General features: G+C 37.7%; 1 protein-coding gene across 2 annotated transcripts; it reads right to left on the bottom strand.

The window, feature by feature from the left end:
* Positions 1-823: 823 nt before the first annotated feature.
* Positions 824-19,540, bottom strand: LOC111504418 (probable RNA helicase armi). 2 transcript variants are annotated; one of them, XR_012466148.1, is made up of 6 exons: positions 16,911-19,540; positions 14,115-14,312; positions 9,820-10,061; positions 9,517-9,765; positions 4,090-4,290; positions 1,117-1,255 (listed from the first exon to the last, which is right to left on the bottom strand). XR_012466148.1 is itself a non-coding variant. In XM_074178214.1 (5 exons), the coding sequence occupies exons 1-5, from the start codon at positions 19,261-19,263 to the stop codon at positions 932-934; spliced, it is 3,366 nt and encodes a 1,121-aa protein (XP_074034315.1). In that variant the 5' UTR covers positions 19,264-19,540; the 3' UTR covers positions 824-931. The 2 variants fall into 2 exon arrangements, 1 of the variants encoding a protein (XP_074034315.1); XM_074178214.1 differs by lacking the exon at positions 4,090-4,290 and having other exon boundaries at positions 824-1,255.
* Positions 19,541-20,441: the final 901 nt, after the last annotated feature.

The raw sequence follows: 20,441 nt of genomic DNA on the forward strand, positions 1-20,441 counted from the left end.
AATAATTCCAATAAATTCGTCACTTCTCGTTCCCCACAACGGATTCGATATCCCCCGGAGCGTAGAGCAACACCGGTGTCTCGTCAATACCGTAAGAGTGTCGTAAATGGTAATATAGCACTTTTAGGGCCACGTTATGTCAATGGATATAGGCCGAGACCGCATATGCTGGACATGCTGATAGCAAGTGCATAAGGGTCTCGGGCGCCTCGCGGCAGGCCCTGCACCTTGTGTCAGGAACCTCTATACCCATCACGCGACTGCGGTAGACTAAGGTGTTGAAGACACCATCCTGGCAAGCCAAGATGAACCCCTCAGTTTCCGACTTCAGCCCACTCGACTTGAGGAAAGCGAACGTCAGGCACTTTGATAAGCCAAGGTCTCCAACGTTATTGAAGAAGACCCCATGCATTGGCTTATCCTTGTGTTTCCGTAGAAGTGAGGTGATCTCTGCTGGTTTTATCTAAGCTTTTTGCTGAACGGGTTCCAACTCGGTGACAGAGTTGTGGTCACCTCGTTCAGAGTCAAAAACTATACCGAGTTCATCAGCTACTCGAGCAGCTGCCCTAAGGAGAAATGCTCCAATTCCTGCTCTCTCATGGTCACGGACCATGCAGAGAAGGGGATATGAACTCCTGGCGACTTTACAGGCTGTATCCAGTACCATTCTGTCATGTAGACATTCCAAACTAAAAGTCCACGGAATGCTCCCGTCGGTTTTGGGAGAATGGTGTTTTCAAAATACCATGTTTTCACAAGAAGCGGTTTTCTGAAAAATGAATCTTTGTCTGAAAACTACACGAATGAATTTGCAAACAACTAGTTTAAAATTAGTAGAAAAATTTTTATTTACAAAACAAAGTAAAAAAACAATGCAAATCACTTACAACTACTGATATTTTTACAAAAAAAGTAATGAAACTTCACAATATTAGCTAGAAAAGTCACAGCCTATGTAGGTTCCTTTGTCAACGGAATATTTAACAACCGAACGCCAGTACATATCCCGACACAATAAACTTGGATTGCCTATGACTATTAATAAACACTTCGATCTTGAAATAGCGACATTAAGTCGTTTTGGACTGGCAACGAAACCTAAACTGTGAATAATATCAGATGAAACATAATCCTCGCATGACCTCACAGTGGAGAGCAGAATGATGTCAAACTCTTGACCTTGGAACTCTTCGACAGTACCAATTTTTGGTAAGTCGAATTCAGCTTCAACTAACAAGGAGCGGATTTCTCTGACCTGAAAAAAAAACAATATAAAAACACTGATTGTGACGTTCCCTTTATATAAGAACGTAGGCTTTCACGCATGAAGTCATGTGAGTGAAGTACCAAACGTTTCGTCTACTACGGCGGCAAACATCATCAGTGCGTTGACCTCGGGGTATAACTTTCGTCCTCGCAGTCAACGCACGGATGTCTGCCGCAGCAGTAGACGAAACGTTTGTTACTTCATGTTCCATTCGACCATGGACAGGTTCGGGATGAGAATAAAATTCCAGTACATTGTCTGATTTCAATTAGACGTCTGATTTTAATAAAATAACCGAAACTGCCTCAAAATACTACAGAAGGGGATAAGTTGGCACGAAAACAATTAGAAAGTATTTTTTCAGCAATAGTCTTATATAGCAAGGCGATATATTCGCAGTAAGTGGAGAGAAGTAAGAGTAGTATTTATACCCAAACCAGGTACGATGGACTACACCCTACCAAAAGCATTCCAACCAATTAGTCTCACATCATTTTTCTTAAAAACCATGGACAGGCTATGTGAGCGGTACTATCCACAACCCACTTCATCCAAATCAGCATGCATATACTCCGGGAAGGTCTACTGATTCGGCCCTTCACCATGTGGTTGGCAGAATCGAATTGGACAATAAAGAATCCACCCTGGGTATATTCATAGATATCGAGGGAACATTTGATAAAATAACCTTTCCAACAATTACCCAGCAACTACACTCCAGGCATGTACCCCTAGTAGTAGGAGAATGGATACTAAAGATGCTCTCTAGTAGAGCAATAAGTATCAATGTAGAAAACATTACAGTGAAAAAACTGGTCATGAGGGGATGTCCACAGGAGGGGTCTTATCACCCCTTCTCTGGAACATAGTTCTGGATACCCTAATTAATCACCTTAACAAAAATGGATTCTACACAATTGCATACCCAGATGACATAGTTATCTTGCTGACCAGTAAATTTGTAAACACACTGTGCGATAGAGCGCGGGATGGGCTCAAATTGATAGAAACATGCTGTAAGGAACACTCACTGTCGATCAATCTCAAGAAGACTGAGATGGTCCTTTTCACCAGAAAAAGAAGTTTAACGGGCTTAAAACCTCCCGAAATCTTCAAAAGCAAACTAAACTTCTCTGAAGAGGTAAAATACCTTCGTACTATCCTCGACAAGAAGCTAACATGGAACTCTCATCTACAGAGTAGAGCAAAAAGAGCATACGTGGCTCATGAGCAATGTCGGAGGACAGTGGGACGCGCATGGGGTCTTACACCCCGTGTGGTCACCTGGATCTACACTGCAATAATAAGACCTATATTAACGTATGGAGCCATTGCATGGGGACCGAAAGTTCTACAAGCAACGGCTATCCAAAAATTATACCAAATGCAGCGAATGGCTTGTTTAAAAATCACAGGAGCCATGAGAACAATACCAACCGCAGCAATGAAATTAATCACGGGTCTGACCCCTCTTGATCTGTACGTTAAGGAGGTTGCGTTGATGGTCATGGTAGGATTGCGCACGGCTGGTGTAAACCTCGAAGTAGGAATGGGTCAACTGAGGCTGGGCCTGTGGCGGGAAGCGCTTACTGCGCAACTTCTGCTGCGGGCAACAAGCGATGCAGTTGAACCCAGGTTTGTGTTTAATAAACCCTACAAAATACAAATGAAGCAGAACATAAAGTCAGATGATACAAATGCAATACGGATTTACACAGACGGCTCAAAAGCCAAAGAAGGCTCAGGGTGTGGAGTGTACTCCAGATCACTAAGCCTAATAATTAAGTGGGGAATGGGAAGAAATACCAGCGTGGTCCAAACAGAACTAGCTGGTATCTCAATCGCCACAAAAGAATTAACCAAGAAAGGAATTTCTGGCAAAAACATAACAATCTGCACTGACAGCAGACAAGCCCTATTAGCCTTGAACAGACGACGTATAACCTCAGGGCTAGTACTACAGTCTCACCAAGATTTAGCCAAAGCCTCGGTAGATAATAACATCATCATGAGGTGGGTTAAAGGGCACGACAGGAGTAAAGGTAATCGTATTGCCGACTTTTTAGCCAAGGAAGCGGCTGGACTAAGAATTTTAGGACCCAGTGGCACCCATGGCCTGATGACTTCGACAATTGCGGAACTAGTCAAATGTTACACCCATGCTCAATCTTTAAGAAGATGGGATGAAATCAAAGGATGTAACCTTGCCAGGATCACCTTGGGCGACCCTGGGAAGCTGGCGCCGAAGAAATATTTGGTAATGACCAGGAAAAATCTACGCCTAACAGTAGGATTTCTGACTGGTCACTGTCAACTAAGGAAACACCTCCATAATATGGGGCTGGTGGACACACCTCTATGTAGGATGTGTGAACAAGAAGATGAGACTGTCAGGCATGTCCTGTGCGAGTGCCCCGGAGTTATCGTTTTTTTTTTTTTTCGCTACGGCCCTGCTTGAATGTCGATGTTTTATGTTTTTGGATACTTAATAAATGACTATTTATATATACATATATATATATATATATATATATATATATATATATATATATATATATATATATATATATATATATATATATACAGCTATCCCTGGGTGCAATATTAAAGATAGTTCTAATTAATCTTTTCTGAACGATAAAAACACGTTTTGCCCCCACAGAAGAACCCCACATTAATATATTTTAAGCCATATGTGAGTAAACCACAATCTAAACTAAGCACATCTTTGATCTGTCGTATTGCAAATATCGCTTGATTCAATTTTTTGCAGACATGATCAATATGGGGCTCCCAAGACAAGTTTTTATCTATAAACATACCAAGGAGTTTTGCTGTTTCCGAGAGTTGGATGTTGTTAAGTTTCACTGTTTTCCTTAACGCGAAGCTTAAATGTATTGCTTTACTTTCATTCAGTTTTAGTTGATTTCTATCACACCAAGAAATCAGGTCATCCATGACTGAATTAATGTTGTTTTCTAGCTCCTCCGCAGTATATCCGGAAACTGTTATGGTAGTGTCATCTGTGAATAGAATAATGAAACCTTGTTTTATATAATTCGGAAGATCATTTATATAGATAGAGAAGAGCAGTGGGCCTAAAATGGACCCCTGTGGTACCCCAAGGATAATATCTTGAATATCAGATACTGTATTATTCACAGTCACTACCATTTTCCTATCTTTCATAAAAGATTTTATCCATTCCAGAAGGAACCCTCTGATGCCAATGTTATATAACTTACTAACCAGTATGTCACTATTTACTGTATCAAACGCCTTAGCCAAGTCAAATAATATTGAAACTACGTACTTCCCCTTATCAATTTCATTGTAAATAAACTCGAATTTTCTAGCAATAGCAGTCACAACTGATCTAGCTTTTCTAAAACCATGTTGATGATGATGCTGTTAATTTATTTTCCAAATTTCAATTTTGAACCAAAGCCCTGCTGAAACAGCCTGAAAAATTAACCAGGCATTTGGCAATGATAGTGTTAATGGACGTAATTTTCGACGTTGATTTGCGAAATTTCTTTCCGGAGATTTTAGCCTCGAAGAAGAGTCCCGAAATGGTCGACCTACAGTAATCCAGGACGAAGACTCGAGGACTCTGGTGAAGACTGATCCATCACAAATGGTGCGTGGGATGACGGAAGAACTGGGTTTCTGTTCCCGTGCGGTTTTTGGTGGTTTAAAACGTATTGGAAAGGTTAAAGAGCTAGAAAAGTGGGTATCCCACGATTTGAACCATCAATAGAAATTGTTCTTTCTAGGTGTGTTCTTCTTTGCTTCTGCGCAACCAAAGCGATATGTTTTGTATCGGATCGTCACGTGTGATGAAAAGTAGATCCTCTACGACAACAGAAGACGTTCAGGACATTGGTTGGACACCGATAAGTCATCCAGGCACGTCCCAAAGGCGAAAACCTACTAAAAAACATGGTTACTGTAGGGTGGTCGGCGGCTGGTGTGATTCACCATAACTTTCTGCAACTGGGCCAAACCATCACAGCAGAGTCTCATTCTGAGGAAATCGAGGAAATGTTCTGAAAATTGCGTCAACAGTAGCTGGTACTAGTCAACAGAAGAGGTCCGATCCTGCTCCACTACAACGTCCGCCCGCATGTTTCACAAATCACCGTCCCATAATTAAACGAATTGAGCGTCGAAGTTCTGCCTCACCCACCAACGTCTCAACTGCCTCCATGTTGAGGCAGTTGGGACGTTTTTCAAATTCAATAGCTTCGCGGATTATCCTGGCCTGGAAGAGACTTGACGGCAGGCAAAATAAAGACGACTGGCGGGGACGGACCTGAGGAAATCATCATTGGATCTGCATACCTCCCTTACGACAATCCGGAACAACCATCAACCAGGGAAGTGGAGGAGTTGGTTAGGGCCTGCCAAGCAGAGGGACTACAATTGGCTGCGATGCCAATGCACACCACCTAACCTGGGGAAACACCAACACCAACGAAAGAGGTGAGCACTTACTATAGTTTATCATGGCAAATAACTTGGACATTTTAACCATAAGCAACAAAATTACTTTCGTAAATGCGAGAAGTAGTGAAGTGATAGACGTAACGATAGGAACTACATTTGTAAGTAACTATGTTCAGAAATGGAATGTGTCCGATGAGGAAAGTTGTTCAGACCATCGACACATAAACTTTGAAATCGGAGGGATTCAGACCTCAATCCTAACATATCAAAATCCTCGGAAAACAAACTGGGGAGCCTATACGGTGGACCTGGAAACCTGTCTAGACCGCATGTATTTTGACATCAGAGATTCCATAGACCTAGAGTTGGCAGCAGATCGATTACAGGGAGCTATCATCTCTACGTACAACGAACATTGTCCCATAGTAAATCAAAGATCAAACAGTAATGTGCCCTGGTTGAATGAAGATCTGGCGAGGATGAGACAAAAAACTAGAAAAGCCTTCAAATATGAAAGGAAATCAGGTTCATGGGACCAATACAGAAAGTCCCTAACTGAGTATAACAAAGTCCTGAGAAAATCCAAGAGAGATACGTGGAGAAGGCAATGTGAGGAGGTCGAACAGACCCAAGCATGTGACAGGCTCTTCAAAATACTCTCGAAGGAACCTCAGGTCTCAATAAATAATCTGAAAACAAATACGGGGGAGTATACAAAAACCGGAGAAGAGACTATCAGAGAGCTTTTCCGGGTACACTTTCCCGGGTCAGAAATTACAAATCTAACACCGGAGTCCTGGGCGAATTCAGAACTGGAGACCCCATTTGCCAGTCCAGGGAGGACTGGCAAATGATATAGAAGATGACAGATATGGAGAAAATTAAATGGGCTGTAAACTCATTTCAACCCTATAAGTCGCCGGGACCTGATGGCATATACCCAGTAATGCTTCAAAAGGGACCGGAAGTACTTTTCAAAAAATTGTGCATAATTCTCAGGGCAAGCTTAGCACTGGGACACATACCAAAAACTTGGAGACTGATCAGGGCCACCTTCATTCTGAAACCTGGGAAAATCGGATGGGACTCGGCGAAGGCTTTGAGACCAATTAGTCTCATGTCATTTGCGTTGAAAAAGCTAAAAAAACTACTTAACAGGCATATCAGGGACGTATCACTGGCTATCAGACCATTACATCGAGACCAATATGCATACAGGTCAGGTATGTCAACAGAAACGGATCTATGTCGGGTAACAGAAAAAGTAGTATATACTTACAAAAACAAGGAAGTACTTTTAGCTGCTTTCTTGGACATTGAGGGCGCATTTGATAACACGTCGTTAGAATCAATCATCCAGGCGTTGAGGAGAAGAGGGATTGACATGCTGTAGGTGGAATGCTTGGGAAAGATTGGTATATACAACCATTATGGGGGAAACAGTCGTGGCACGGGTAGCAAGGAGCTGTCTTCAGGGAGGGGTTCTATCCCCTCTGTTATGGAACCTTGTAATGGACGAGCTACTATGTCTCTTGGGCCATAATGGGTATAAAGCACTGGGCTATGCAGACGACTTAGTCATCTTAGTCCAGGGTAAATACAATAATGTAGTGAAGGGATGCATGCAGCAGGCCCTGAACATTATAACAAGATGGACCAAAGAAGAAGGGCTTAACATAAGCCCATCCAAATCGACCATAGTAGCATTCACCAAGAGGACTAAAACGGAGGGTCTCGGACCTCCAAAACTTCGAGGTGAAGAAATACAAGTATCAGGGGAGGTTAAGTATCTGGGAGTAATCCTAGATTCCAAACTGACCTGGAACCAACACTTGGACAGGATAAAGAGGAAAGCGGAGGTAGCACTGATGCTCGCCAGACGCACTTATGGAAAAACATGGGGGCTAAAACCAGACATTGTATATTGGCTATACACGATGGTGGTTAAACTCATGATAACATACGCATCTCTGGTCTGGTGGCCAAAGATAAAGCAGGCGACCGCCATCAACAAACTAGCCAAGGTGCAAAGACTTGCATGTCTGAGAATGACGGGAGCAATAAGAACTACCCCAACAGCTGCATTGGAGACACTCCTGAATCTACCTCCTTTACACTTTGTGATGATGGGGGAGGCCAGGATGGGCCAATTCAGACTGGAAAACACACCGAACTACAAAAGATCGAACAGAACAGAAATTTCGGAACAAGTGAAGGAGCACATATTGAATATGTGCACGGACCACATGACACCGAAGTACACCTTTAACACAAACTTCACGGCCAAAATCATAAGCCGTGAAGAGTGGAAGACCATTAGTCATCCCGAAAACATGTTTGGGAAAAACACTTGGTATACAGATGGATCAAAAACCAAACATGGAACGGGAGCTGGAATATAGCGAGCGGATAGAAATCTAAACTACAGCTATCCGCTAGGACTATACACATCCGTCTTTCAGGCGGAAGTGTATGCTATCTTGCAGTGTGCAAGGCATATTGAATTGAGACCTCAAAGAAATGAGCGGATCAATATTTTTACAGACAGCAAGAGCGCACTAGGGGCTCTGATAAACCCGAAGGTGACATCAAAACTGGTCTGAGAATGCCATGAAGAACTGAATTAATTGGCAAACAGGAACAAATTAACTTTGTACTGGGTGCCAGGGCATTCAGGAATCACAGGTAATGATAAAGCTGATGAATGCGCTAGACGCGGATCATCAACTTCATATATAGGTCCTGAACCAGCTCTGGAGGTACCAAAATGATTGGTACGAAACCAGATTAGGACATGGACCAATAAGAAGTACACAGTTCTGGACAAAAGTACCTGGCAACAAACACAGTAGAACCTTCATTAGGGAACCGTCCGAGAAAAGAACCGAAGAACTACTTCAATATAGTAGGGATCAGCTCAGAATGATTACAGGGTTACTAACCGGTCACTGTCCGTTTAGAGGACACCTGAATAAAATGGGGCTGTACAATGGGGAACTCAGCTGCGGATTATGCAACGAAAGAAAAGAAACAGCTCTACACATCTTATGCGAATGTGAGGCACTGAATCACAGGAAGCAGGCAATATATGGACGTACAAAATTACGCCCAGAAGAAAATGACAAACTAGTACAAGGAACGAGACTGATGGAATGAGTGTCATGAGAAGATGAGAGAATAAACGCAATAAGCCCAAGAGGCTGCAGTGTTTTCTGGAGACTTGGACTAAATAGATAAGTCCTACAGCTCCCAAGGTACAAAAAAAAATCCTGGCCTGGAGAATTTTTTTCGGTGACAATGGTTTTAGTGTTTTAGAAGCTTATTACACAGTGATGTTTGAAGAGGGATGAGGTTGGATGCGATTTACAGCAAGCTCATATTCAAAGGGTCTGTTAGTGGCTTTTCTGTTGGTCTTGCTAAAGACCAACAGTCTATCCATGTCTCGCCAAAGACCAGTGGCGAGACATGGATAGTAGGTAGATTGAGACTCTGGTGTCAAGTCACAAAACCCTAACAGCGTGGAATTGTCCCAGGTTACGAAAGTACAGTGAGCCAGTTGTAAAGAAAACTACTCACAATATTAAGTAAGTAATTTGGTCTACATGAGAATGTTTGAGGCTTTTGGCTGATCATCCCGTGATTTTTGACAAATATTGCTGATCATGTAATTGTCTATTGATCACTTTCTTCAATTACCTGTCAGACAATAGTCTAACACAAAATTAATCCTTCTCAAAAATTTCAGAAATTAATATTCAATATTTTTTATCTACTGTCAGAATGTATTGAAAAGTACAAACCTGTTTTATGTAAGGTGTGATAACTCCAATATTGCCAGAACTAAGTCCTAGTCGATAAAATTCATTGATATAGTAAAATACTTGCGCAGCTTCGTGTGGATTATACCAAGATGGCGAATCATTATTTTGTAGATTCTCTCCATCCACTCCATGAAAAATCATACGTGGCAATTTACCGTCATTATTCTGTGGCAACATATCTCTCAATTTCTCGACTAATTTAGCCTCATCACTGCTTTCATCATCAATCTGAAAATGAAATTTCAAGTTTTATGTTTCAACTGATTATATAGATGTACTTACCGTTGAAATGAGCTCATTCTCGTAAAACAATGAGTTATATAGACTTAGGATATCAGGAAGAGATCGATAATTGTACAAAAGCTTCGTAACAAGGCGAGGATCGTAACCAAAAGTATCAGGAAAACCTTCTGGGTCTCTCACATATGGAAATCTGTTGATCAGCCTTTCAAGGTAGGACTCATTGAGTCCACATTCTGAGGCAATTTTAGATAAAATTACCGGTCCCAACTGCAGAGGATCCCCTTAAAAAATTCAATGGTAAGAACATCTTTGATGGAAATTTGATTTTTTTTAATAAATTATTATTATAGTGATGTCCTTTCAATTCCTTGCGTTACAGCTGCGACTTCAGAAATAATTTACAAAACTTTTAGCAGTTTATATGCAATATCAATTATCTCAATTAAATGATTAACAGAATCCAACAATAAAATCAACACTAAATGTGTTAACAATTGGTTAACAAATCATAGTTATGGTGTTTGAAAATATTATAATCAAGGGGGGTTTTTCTGAATTTTGAGTTATATTCAATCAGGTAATGTAATACTTGTGATGCACTATTTGGAACCTTCGGTGTAGTAATGAATATTACTAGCGTTTTATCCCAACACAAAATCGTTATTTTTCACACCTCGACACGTGTTTCGATCACCAAGTGATCATCTTCAAGAGGAAGATTGGTGTTGGGATAAAACTTCAGTAATATTTAGGTAATGTAGGTTAGGATAGGTCCAAAGTGAGTGGGTCTATTCGACCCTTCGCCGCAACCCGCAAGGGTTTATTGTGGCTCACACCTTTTCACACTCGACCAAATAAACCCAGCTTAACGAAGCTGATTAGTTTGTATGGTGAGTGGTCTTTCAGGACAGATGATAAGAGTACGGCTCTGCCGAACTCTAAAAACCTGATTCGGTCCCCAGCGGGGCAGGCACAAAGTATGCAATCTGCTGTTACTTCATTTTCCGAACAGAGGCGGCACATACTGTCTTCCGACAGTCCGAGTCTGTGCATATGATGATTCAAATGACAGTAACCTGTAAGAAGGCCTGTTAGACATCATAGTTCATCCCTACTGTAGTCCAACAACTGTTTGGTATCAAGCTTCGAAGGGTGAATAAAGCCAATCCTGGAAGATTCTGCCAGAAGTCCATAAATGTTCTTATCAGATTGTCAAATTGCCGAATTGTTCCTCTGATATCTCTAAAATAAACTGGGGAGTTCCCCAAGGATTCGTTCTTGGTCCAATTCTTTTCCTTATTTACATTAATGACCTTAGTAAGATTGATATACATGGAACCTTTACCATGTTTGCAGACGATACCATACTATGGCATGGAAGTGATATAGAAATTCTGAAAGAGCGTATCTTTCTAGACTTACAGAAAATTAAAACCTGATATGACTCAAACTATCTTTGCTTCAACGGAAATAAAACCAAAATCCTGACCTTTAAGTTCAATTATGAAAATCTGACCTTGAATGAACAAATCATAAATAACAATACCAGCATAAAATTCTTAGTTATATACGTTGATGATAAATTACGATTTGATGACCATGTAAGGACCATAAACAAAAACCTAGCATCGAGCTGCTATGCAATCAAAGTTATCACTACGGAACTCGGAACAAAGGCAGGCAGAATGGCTTACTTTTCTCTCATTGAATCACACTTAATGTATGGCATTTCGTTCTGGGGTTTTTGCTGTTATCAGCTAATGAGCTCAGTATTTGTCTCACAAAAAAGAGCTCTCAGATATTTATCAAAAGCTAAGTCCAGGGATCACTGTAAACCGCTTTTTATAAAACATGGAATTCTGACCCTATACAGTATTTTTATCCTTGAGACAGTGTGCTTGATGCATAAGAAAAAATCCAATATGACAATTGTAAGACCATATAATACTCGTCAAAAAGACGACTTACCCCTACCGCTACCAAAAACGACATTAACCAAACACTCTCTCATATTTGAGAGTAAAAAACTCTTCAATCATCTGCCGAGCCAAGTAAAAAATATATCATGCCCGAGAATCTTTCGGAAAACCGTCAAAAGCATATTTTTAACTAAAGGATACTACAGCCTGCAGGAGTATTATAGTGACAGTATCTTGGGCTAACTGTAACTTTTTGCATTTTATCTATAAGATTAAATTATCAGTATTCTATAATTATGTGTGATTTCATCGGGAGATGAAAAAAATTTTATATATTTTTATTTTTATGTTTTGTTCTTTTTACAACTAGACCAAAGATATATGTATTATCTATTGTTTATATCTGCAAATTTTAACCATTTTATATAAATCACTGACAAATTAATAGGCATATACTATTGTATTGTACATGTAAACCATGCTTTGTCAACAAGAGTCTTTCCTCTTAGACAATAAAGTACATTGATTGATTGATTCTTGCCATCCAGGCGTTCAATGTTTGTATGGCAAACAGTTTTATATGTATTTTAAATAGCTCTGTGGAAATGGATCGTAACTGGTTGTCGTAGCTGAAAATAGAAATATAAACCTATACTGAATCTTCTGAAAACATCCTGTGTGTGTATTCATGTAGGTTGACTATCGAATTTACATCTTGTCGTTTTATTTTTTTTTACGTATGTCAAAGACTATAGCCATTTGCAATTGAGGCGTTTCTAAAAGTGAATTTTCTGGGTTTTGAAAATGGAAAAGGATGATTTTATAAATGTCAACCATCTAAAGAAAGTAAAGGAATGTCATTATTTTCATTGACTATTTAGTTTGTAGACAATATTAATGAATACAACAACTTACTAACTAAATAGACTCTTTGGTAGTTTATATTATCCAGTAAGTTTTCGGGGTAAACTTTTCAGTTTGCATTTACATTTCAGCAGATTCTCTAATGATTTAGGTTTGTTAATTTTTCAGATTTTGAAGATTATATACCAAGAAACAGAAGAATTATTTTGTTCATTCCTTCAACGAAACATTTGTTGGGTTTCATTAACCAATAGGGTGTTATAAAATATTAAGAAGATAAATATTTGGAATTAAAATCTGAAACATTCACCTGTCCCGATTTTCCTACATAGTAGGATGTAGCGAATGCCTGCCAAAAACAATACTTCCATGGTACCACAGATACTACCTTGCACTGACGAGTGGCCAAACAGCCCGAAACCGGTCTGAAAGTGTGTTCCAATAATTGAAAAAAAGTTATTCCAACAGCATATGCAGGAATAACTTCAGTAAAGAATCCTGCACTGACACCTGTCGAATATAATTCAAAGCCCTTCGTGGTATTAGCCAGGGGAGTCGTTGTTTTCTGATAGGTGTTAGTCCATCAACCTACAGTGTAGGGAGTTGAGACTAACCTGAACGAATTGTTCCTTTTGATGATTTAATATATAGCCAGCCTTCAAGGTTCTTGAAAATATATTATTTTTCATTTTCATGAGGATGAAAGCTTCTGGCTGCTCCGGATACACAGGTATTTTAATCCTCCACACGTGCACTTTTCAGTATCCTTCGAAATGAAAGATAGTTTGTAATATTTTAAAAGAGACCAGGCAAGTGGTTATAAATCTTTTTGCTTTCATGTGGTATTGTGTAGGTATTGGAAGATACATATTATCAATTTGATGTGCATTGTACCCTCCTTGGATAATTGTTCTTTTTAGGTTGGATATGGAGTACACAGTCAATATTCCATGTTTCATGAAAAGAGGTTTGCAGTGAGCCCTGCGCTTACTCACAAATTTGCCGAACTGCTCTTTTCTGGGACACAAACATTAGAATCATCAGTTAACTAAAATCATCAGTTGATTTTTGCAGAACCACCAAAAAGCAATACCATATCGTAGGTGAGATTTAATACGAAATCAATCGAGTGCTCATGAAGAAATGGCCCTTGTTAGTGAAGGGTAGAGTTTATTCTCGTATTGGTCTCGTTCAAAATTGTAAACAGTCGTCAAATATAAGAAAAAAATTTGATTTACCTGTATAGACAAATTTTGAGCGTTTTCAAATACTAAAATAAAAATATGTAATATAAGTTAGTGGAACTGTTTGGTCTCCCTGACTTCATTAGTGATTCTCCAGATATAAGAAACTTTTATCTGAGACAGTATGTGTTTTAACTTAAGTAAAGTAGTAGCAGTTGAATGTTGCAAACAAAACAGGAAGTCGAGAAGAAGAGATCAAAAAAAGGCTGATGACTGTGTCAAACATATTATGAAAAAAACATGTTTCTAGATAATACTATGACAAACGCTGATTGCAAATGAATAATCATAATGAAATATTACTCACCTGCTAAAATAGCTTGTCCTATATTTTTATCCAGAAACGACAGAGGTATCATTACATCAGGTTCTCCAGCCTGAGCAGCCTCATCAACAATTATGTGAGAGAAGTGTCCTTTTGGAAAACCCATTGAGAAAAATTGTCCTGCTGCACTGCACGTAGCTACTGTGATACGATGCCTTCCCAAAACTGTTCTGCTGCAATCTGAAAACAAAAATTGAAGCATCAATGTCAGAACATAGAAATAGTGTGAGAAAAATATGCCAAGAAGAATATTAAATTATCAATAGGCAACACCTCAGCGCAAATACCAGCTTTTATATTTGAGGTCTTTTAAAAAAAAGTGAATGTTCAAATTTCGCAGGCTACTTACATTCCATTAGCGATTTTTTTTATTTTTGTATGTTGGGACACTCCCTTCGAACATATGTTCACAGTTTCAGCTGTTCAGAATGTTCAGTTTGTTGGTAACGGTTATAAAAGTTAGGAGTGTTTTGCGTGTTCAGAGATTTTTTGCTATCGAAATTTGCATCAAATTCTGCTCAAAAAAACTTGAAATGTTGACAATTGCATACGGTAATTGTAGGCTGAGTAATAAAAATGTTTACAAGTGGTACAAGATTTTCACAGAAGGTTGAGAAGATGAGAAGAACGACGCTCTCCCTAGACGCTCCAGCATGTCAACAACCGATGAATATGTTGAGAAAGTGAAGAAAATTGTCATAGAGAATCGTCGAATCACTATTAGAGGAGTTGCTGATGATAGCATATCGGTTGGCTCATGACATGCAATTTTTACAGAAATTTTGGGCATGAAGTTTGTAGCAGCGAATTTGTTCCAAAATTTCTGAATTCTGACCGAAAAAACCGCCGCATGAGCATCGCTCAGGAATTTCTGAATGACGTCAACGGCGACCCAGGGTCATAACTGGTGACGAATCATGGGTATATGGTTATGACATCGAAAACAAAGTCCAGCCGTCTCAATAAGAGAGCCCAGGAGAGCCAAGACCAAAAAAATATGCTTTGATCAAATATCAAGGTACTGCTCACTATTTTCTTCGATTGCCATCAAAATATTCGTGAATGGGGATTTTTTGGCATGGTTACATTACTACGAAAGGTGCTGAATGAGACCTGTATCTCAGAATATTTTGCCGGGCAGAAAATCTACCCTCACACACCCTTATATGTTTTCAAAATTAAATTCAATGACTCCATCAAAATATTCGTGGATGAAGATTTTTTGCATGATTACATTACTATGATAGGTACTGAATGAGACCTGTATCTCAGAATATTTTGCTGGGCAGAAAATCTACCCTCACACACCCTTATATGTTTTTGAAATAAAATTCAATAACCCCATTAAAATATTAGTGGATACGGATTTTTTTGCATGATTACATTACTATGAAAGGTGCTCAAAATAATTGGCCGGCCAGAAAATCTACCCTCACACAGCCTTATTATATGCTTTTAAAATAAAATTCAATAATTCCATCAAAATATTCGTTAATGGGGATTTTTTTGCATGATTACATTACTATGAAAGGTGCTGAATAAGACCTGTATTTAATATTTAATTTAATATTTAATATAATCATATTATACAAAAGCACTGTAACAATAGGATTCTCAAAATCAATATACAATTTTTATACAATTCATACAATTGAAAATGATAACAATACAATAAATATGATAAATATGATATGATATACACACACACACATATACATATATACATATACATATATACATACATATACCATACATTTTTACTAGGAAATATAATATACATTTTATAGTTCAGCAAGTTAATCGAGGATTTGGTTAGCTATACTAATTTCTGATTACATTACTGAGTTTGGCACCTAAGTGATTGAACACTTGTATTGTGCAACTCTATTATATATGCGGATTTCAAATAAGTCTTGTAACAAAATGGCTTAGGAATAATATTAAAACATAATGAAAACTTCATAAGCGTATGTCAGCAAAGAAGTGTAAATGTTGCATTAATTTATTTATTCAGTATTTTTAGAAAGGTGTAATAATTATGAAAAATATATTTTTTTGATAGAACACTGAATTTCTTGAAATTTTTTTTTCTTTTATACTGGATGGAAGAAGGTTGAATGCTTTAGGTAAAGCATATATTAAACATCTATGAACAATATTTTTGTTGCAGTTGGGAATTCTTAAGTGATGGTTTGTAGTACTTCTGGTTGTATAGTTATGTGAAGGATGGTTCTGATATTGCTTGTATTTGTAGGCATATTTGTAGGCATATCTACACACCTTTTTATGTTTTCAAAATTAAATTCAATAACTCAATCAAAATATTTGTGGATAAACATTGTATATTTCTTGGGAAAATAAATTGTTATTATTTAAAATATATGACAAACATTAGATGAATGCATTATAAAGTTGATCAATAAGATAGGCATGATATGATCTCAAGACAGAAAACTCTAGCTATAACTAACAAACACATAATACATATCATATTTGTACATTGAAAACAAATTTCTTCAGTTTATTGTGGAGCATGTTCAGAGATGGGCTATTTTTAATTACATTTGATGATTTGTTAAACCAATAAAAACCCCTGAAAAACAAAGAATTCATGATGTTTTTGTTTTTTGTTCTGTTTATATATAAATTATTGTTTTTTTTTGTTCAGTAAACAGAGTATAGCGCCAGTCAGGCAACACTGGTAGAAACTTCAAAAACTACCCAAAAATTTAAAAAAAAAAACCTTTATAGAAACCAAATAAATCATAAATATCATACCAAATTGGATTCCTGAACTCGACATCTCAGGCATAGCAGTACCCTCCTTTGCATTGCTTCCTGTTGCACAGTAGGGAATGAGATCAATGGGTATGGCTTCACTCATGGCATAATTATGAGATATAACTCTAACGAGATCGCCTGGTACTAGAACTCCAGAATTTATAAGCCTCAATGCGATCAAATCTGCAGCACTGTTCGATGGTGCTGTCACCAGTATTCTAGAATGAGGAAGCAGACGAATGATTTGCAAAATGGCTTCTATCAAGGTCACAGTCTTTCCTGTCCCGGGAGGACCAAAAATAATATAAGGTAGAGGCCTGGCTTCACCCCACAATATATTAACAATGGCGAATTTCTGCACCGGATTCAGTTTTTTGTTATACCACTCTAATTTCAGTTTCTGGACCTGACTTGAAGTGGAACTATCAGCTGATGAATTCATTTTAGCTTTATATTGTTTCATTTTATCTAAAACATTTTGCACCTTTCTTTTTGTTATACCATTTGGAGTTTCAAAAGACTCATAATCGAACAGAATTTGAGCACTTTTCTCAGTCACTTTTGATGGAAATAATACCTCCTGTCCCAAGTTTCTCACTGCCAAATGAACTGCATGATGTAATCTCCGATAGGCAGTACGTCCGGGAATAACTTTAATTGAATAATCTTCCCCTCTATACTTGTCATGAAATAAATTATTGAACCTCATATATACATGTTTTGCACCAACTTTGGACACAATTCCCTCAAAATCCAATTTGTTTTTGCTAAATGGATCATTTGCAATTATTTTATCTCCTATCACAATTGACGGTCTACGTTCAGACAAATTCTCTATTTCCAACATTAAAAGATCTCCATTGGAAATGAAACATGCTTTTTCTTGATCATAGATTCTAATAGCTATCAAATTAGCAATTTCATCAAGGTGTAAAAGAGAGTGAAATTTGTCTTCATAGTTCATAAAACTCAAATTGGATACTACTGAAGGTTTCACGACCCTCAACTGCTCTATTTTGTAGTCGATATCATCATTCCTATCATTACTGGAAAAGAGTTTAAGCAACTTTTGAGGAATCAAGTACGACGGTAATTGTGCAGCAGTGAATCGAGATGTGCTTCCTAATTTGTGACCTCTCAATAATTCATTAGTGGATTTTTCATGAAGTGGTAGTTTGGACTTATATTCGAAGGAACTTTTCTGTTTATTGAATTGACATAATACCGTGATGTTGATCCATTTTCCAATTGTGAACTTATCGAACTCCAGTAACAATAACTCTCTAGTTACACCCATATTTCTTGATGTACATTGACAAGTAACCTCGTGTTTAGTCCCTTTAGGAATCACAACTTTCTCTGATCCATTCAGAATTATACAGTTGCTTTTTGGGTCTGAGAAATGTGCTTTAGAAAAATCAAAGTTACATTCTGATTCATTTGAAATAATAACAGAAAATTCTCTCACATCATTCAAGTTTTCAACTGAAATATTTACATCTGAGACAGTTAATCCAGGGTAAGTCTCCTGAAAGTCAGGAAGTAGTGAGTTATTTTGAACAGTGGTCCCCAATTTTGTAGAAATATGTTCAGGTAAAATTTTGATGGCTCTCCACCGACATCTTTCCTGATCACTTTCGATAACTTCCCCGATTATTCGATCCCCAACAAAAGGAATGTAACCCATAGATAAAGCTTGCTTGTTGAAGTAAATATTATTATTCACAACTCCTGTCTGCTCTGCCGCTCTCCAACAGGTCACCTTACCAGACTCTATATGTAAACGAACAGGCGATACTTTATTAATTTCCAAAATTTGGCCACTCAAGTCGAAGTTACTTTCGTTTATGGTACATTTTGCATGGATCTCCAACCAATCACCAACTAGAGGTAAAAATTCTAAAGATATGTCATCCAAGTTCAAAGTTACATCCCATGGTGAAAGGATCAATTTTCTACCCATTCTCTTTTCTACCTTACAAATGAGAACTCTACTATGCCACAGAGAATCATCATTTCTCGGGCAATCCCATTCATTTACAAGTTTCACATTCAATACTTTCAATATTTCGTTATACTCTACAAGGTGATATGATACTTTCGAACCGAGTTCAAATATTGAGTCATTTTCCTGAAATGTGTACAAATCATCGATGATATATTCGTTTCCACTGATTTTTGTTATGGTTCCGATTTTGTTGGAAACAAGATTACTTTTTGAATGATTAGTAATTGTTTCTCCCTTCTCCTCAACTTTGTCGAAGGTATTCAATATACTGCAGGCCTTTTCATATGACAAATCGTTTTCATCGGGATTTGATTTGAAAAAGGAACTGATATACCCCCACATCCTAGTATGTAACAATTTGATATTTCTACTTGATATGATCTCAATTTAGAATAGAAATATGGAGCATCATGAAGATGGTCTTGACAAGGATATCTGAACTTGAATTCCTAAATTATGCAATTTCCGAATATTAAAAAAAATAATTAGCTCTATGGACAAAAATAATGGTAACCCATACACATACTATGCACAGATATTTAATCTGTGCTATAGTCTAGTAGGACTAGTCATAACCAAAGAGTACAGTCATAACCCCTAAGGCCTAAATCACAATAGCCAAAACTTCAAAACAAAAACAAATGGAGTATTCCATTGATAAAATCAGTACTATGATGAGAACTACCATTCTGAATTCGTGTTCTGTGAAGTAATAAATAAAGGAATACAGAAATAAATGCACTTTTGAATTTTTGACTGTGCTGTCAACCGGTATTAGTCTTATTTCTATTAAAAAGAAATTAATAGCGGCAAGTTATGTCATACTATTGGTTTTTCAACAGATAGAACTAAAAAATGAATCCCTTTTACAAAAATTTTGTCCAACTTCAATACATTGTCTCTTTTTAAAAGTTTAGAGGCGAGGGACTATTCAACAAGAATCCAAGTACCTTGGGGTTGTATTGGATGAAAATTCAACACATAAGGAATACTTTATATCAATCCAGAAAAAAAATCTAAAAAACTCCTTTTCTTCTCAAGAATAGCTGCTCACATATCTTTGAAAACAAGATCGACAGTTATTAATGATATCATTAAACCACATTTTATTTATTGTTCCACAATACTATACTTATTAGACAATAACAGGAAAGCCTCTTCAAAAACTTCAAAATCATGGGATGAGATTAATCCTAAAATGTAATATATATAACCCATATGCTAGACTGCTAGAGACTTTACAGTGGCAATCAGTAACCAAAAGGTTGACTTTCTCAGTAATGATCTTCATTTTTAAAATTGTCAAAGGTTTGATGCCAACTTATTTCAAACAGTTCATCAAGTTCAATCATGAGGTCCACGAATACTATACTAGAAGTGCAAACAAGTTTCATGTGGGTAAAACTAATACCAGAAAAGGTATGAACTCACCATTCATGCAAGGTTTAGTTGAATATAATACCGTTCCAAATGAAATTAAAGAATGTGATACGCTTGTAGCGTTTAAGAAAAAACTCTCT

Source organism: Leptinotarsa decemlineata, unplaced genomic scaffold, assembly GCF_025532065.1.
Source record: "Leptinotarsa decemlineata unplaced genomic scaffold, Ldec_3_MD MMD2_tig00003736_RagTag_RagTag, whole genome shotgun sequence".
Taxonomy (NCBI): Eukaryota; Metazoa; Arthropoda; class Insecta; order Coleoptera; family Chrysomelidae; genus Leptinotarsa; species Leptinotarsa decemlineata.

What these genes read in the sequence shown, in the direction of transcription:
- LOC111504418 (XM_074178214.1), bottom strand. Translation starts at nt 19,263, where the DNA reads ATGTGGGGGTATATCAGTTCCTTTTTCAAATCAAATCCCGATGAAAAC. An exon ending in AGGACAAGCTATTTTAGCAG is followed by an intron (nt 10,062 to 14,114) that starts GTGAGTAATATT and finishes GAATTTTTTAAG; the next exon opens with GGGATCCTCTGCAGTTGGGA. An exon ending in AGAATGAGCTCATTTCAACG is followed by an intron (nt 9,766 to 9,819) that starts GTAAGTACATCT and finishes TTTCATTTTCAG; the next exon opens with ATTGATGATGAAAGCAGTGA.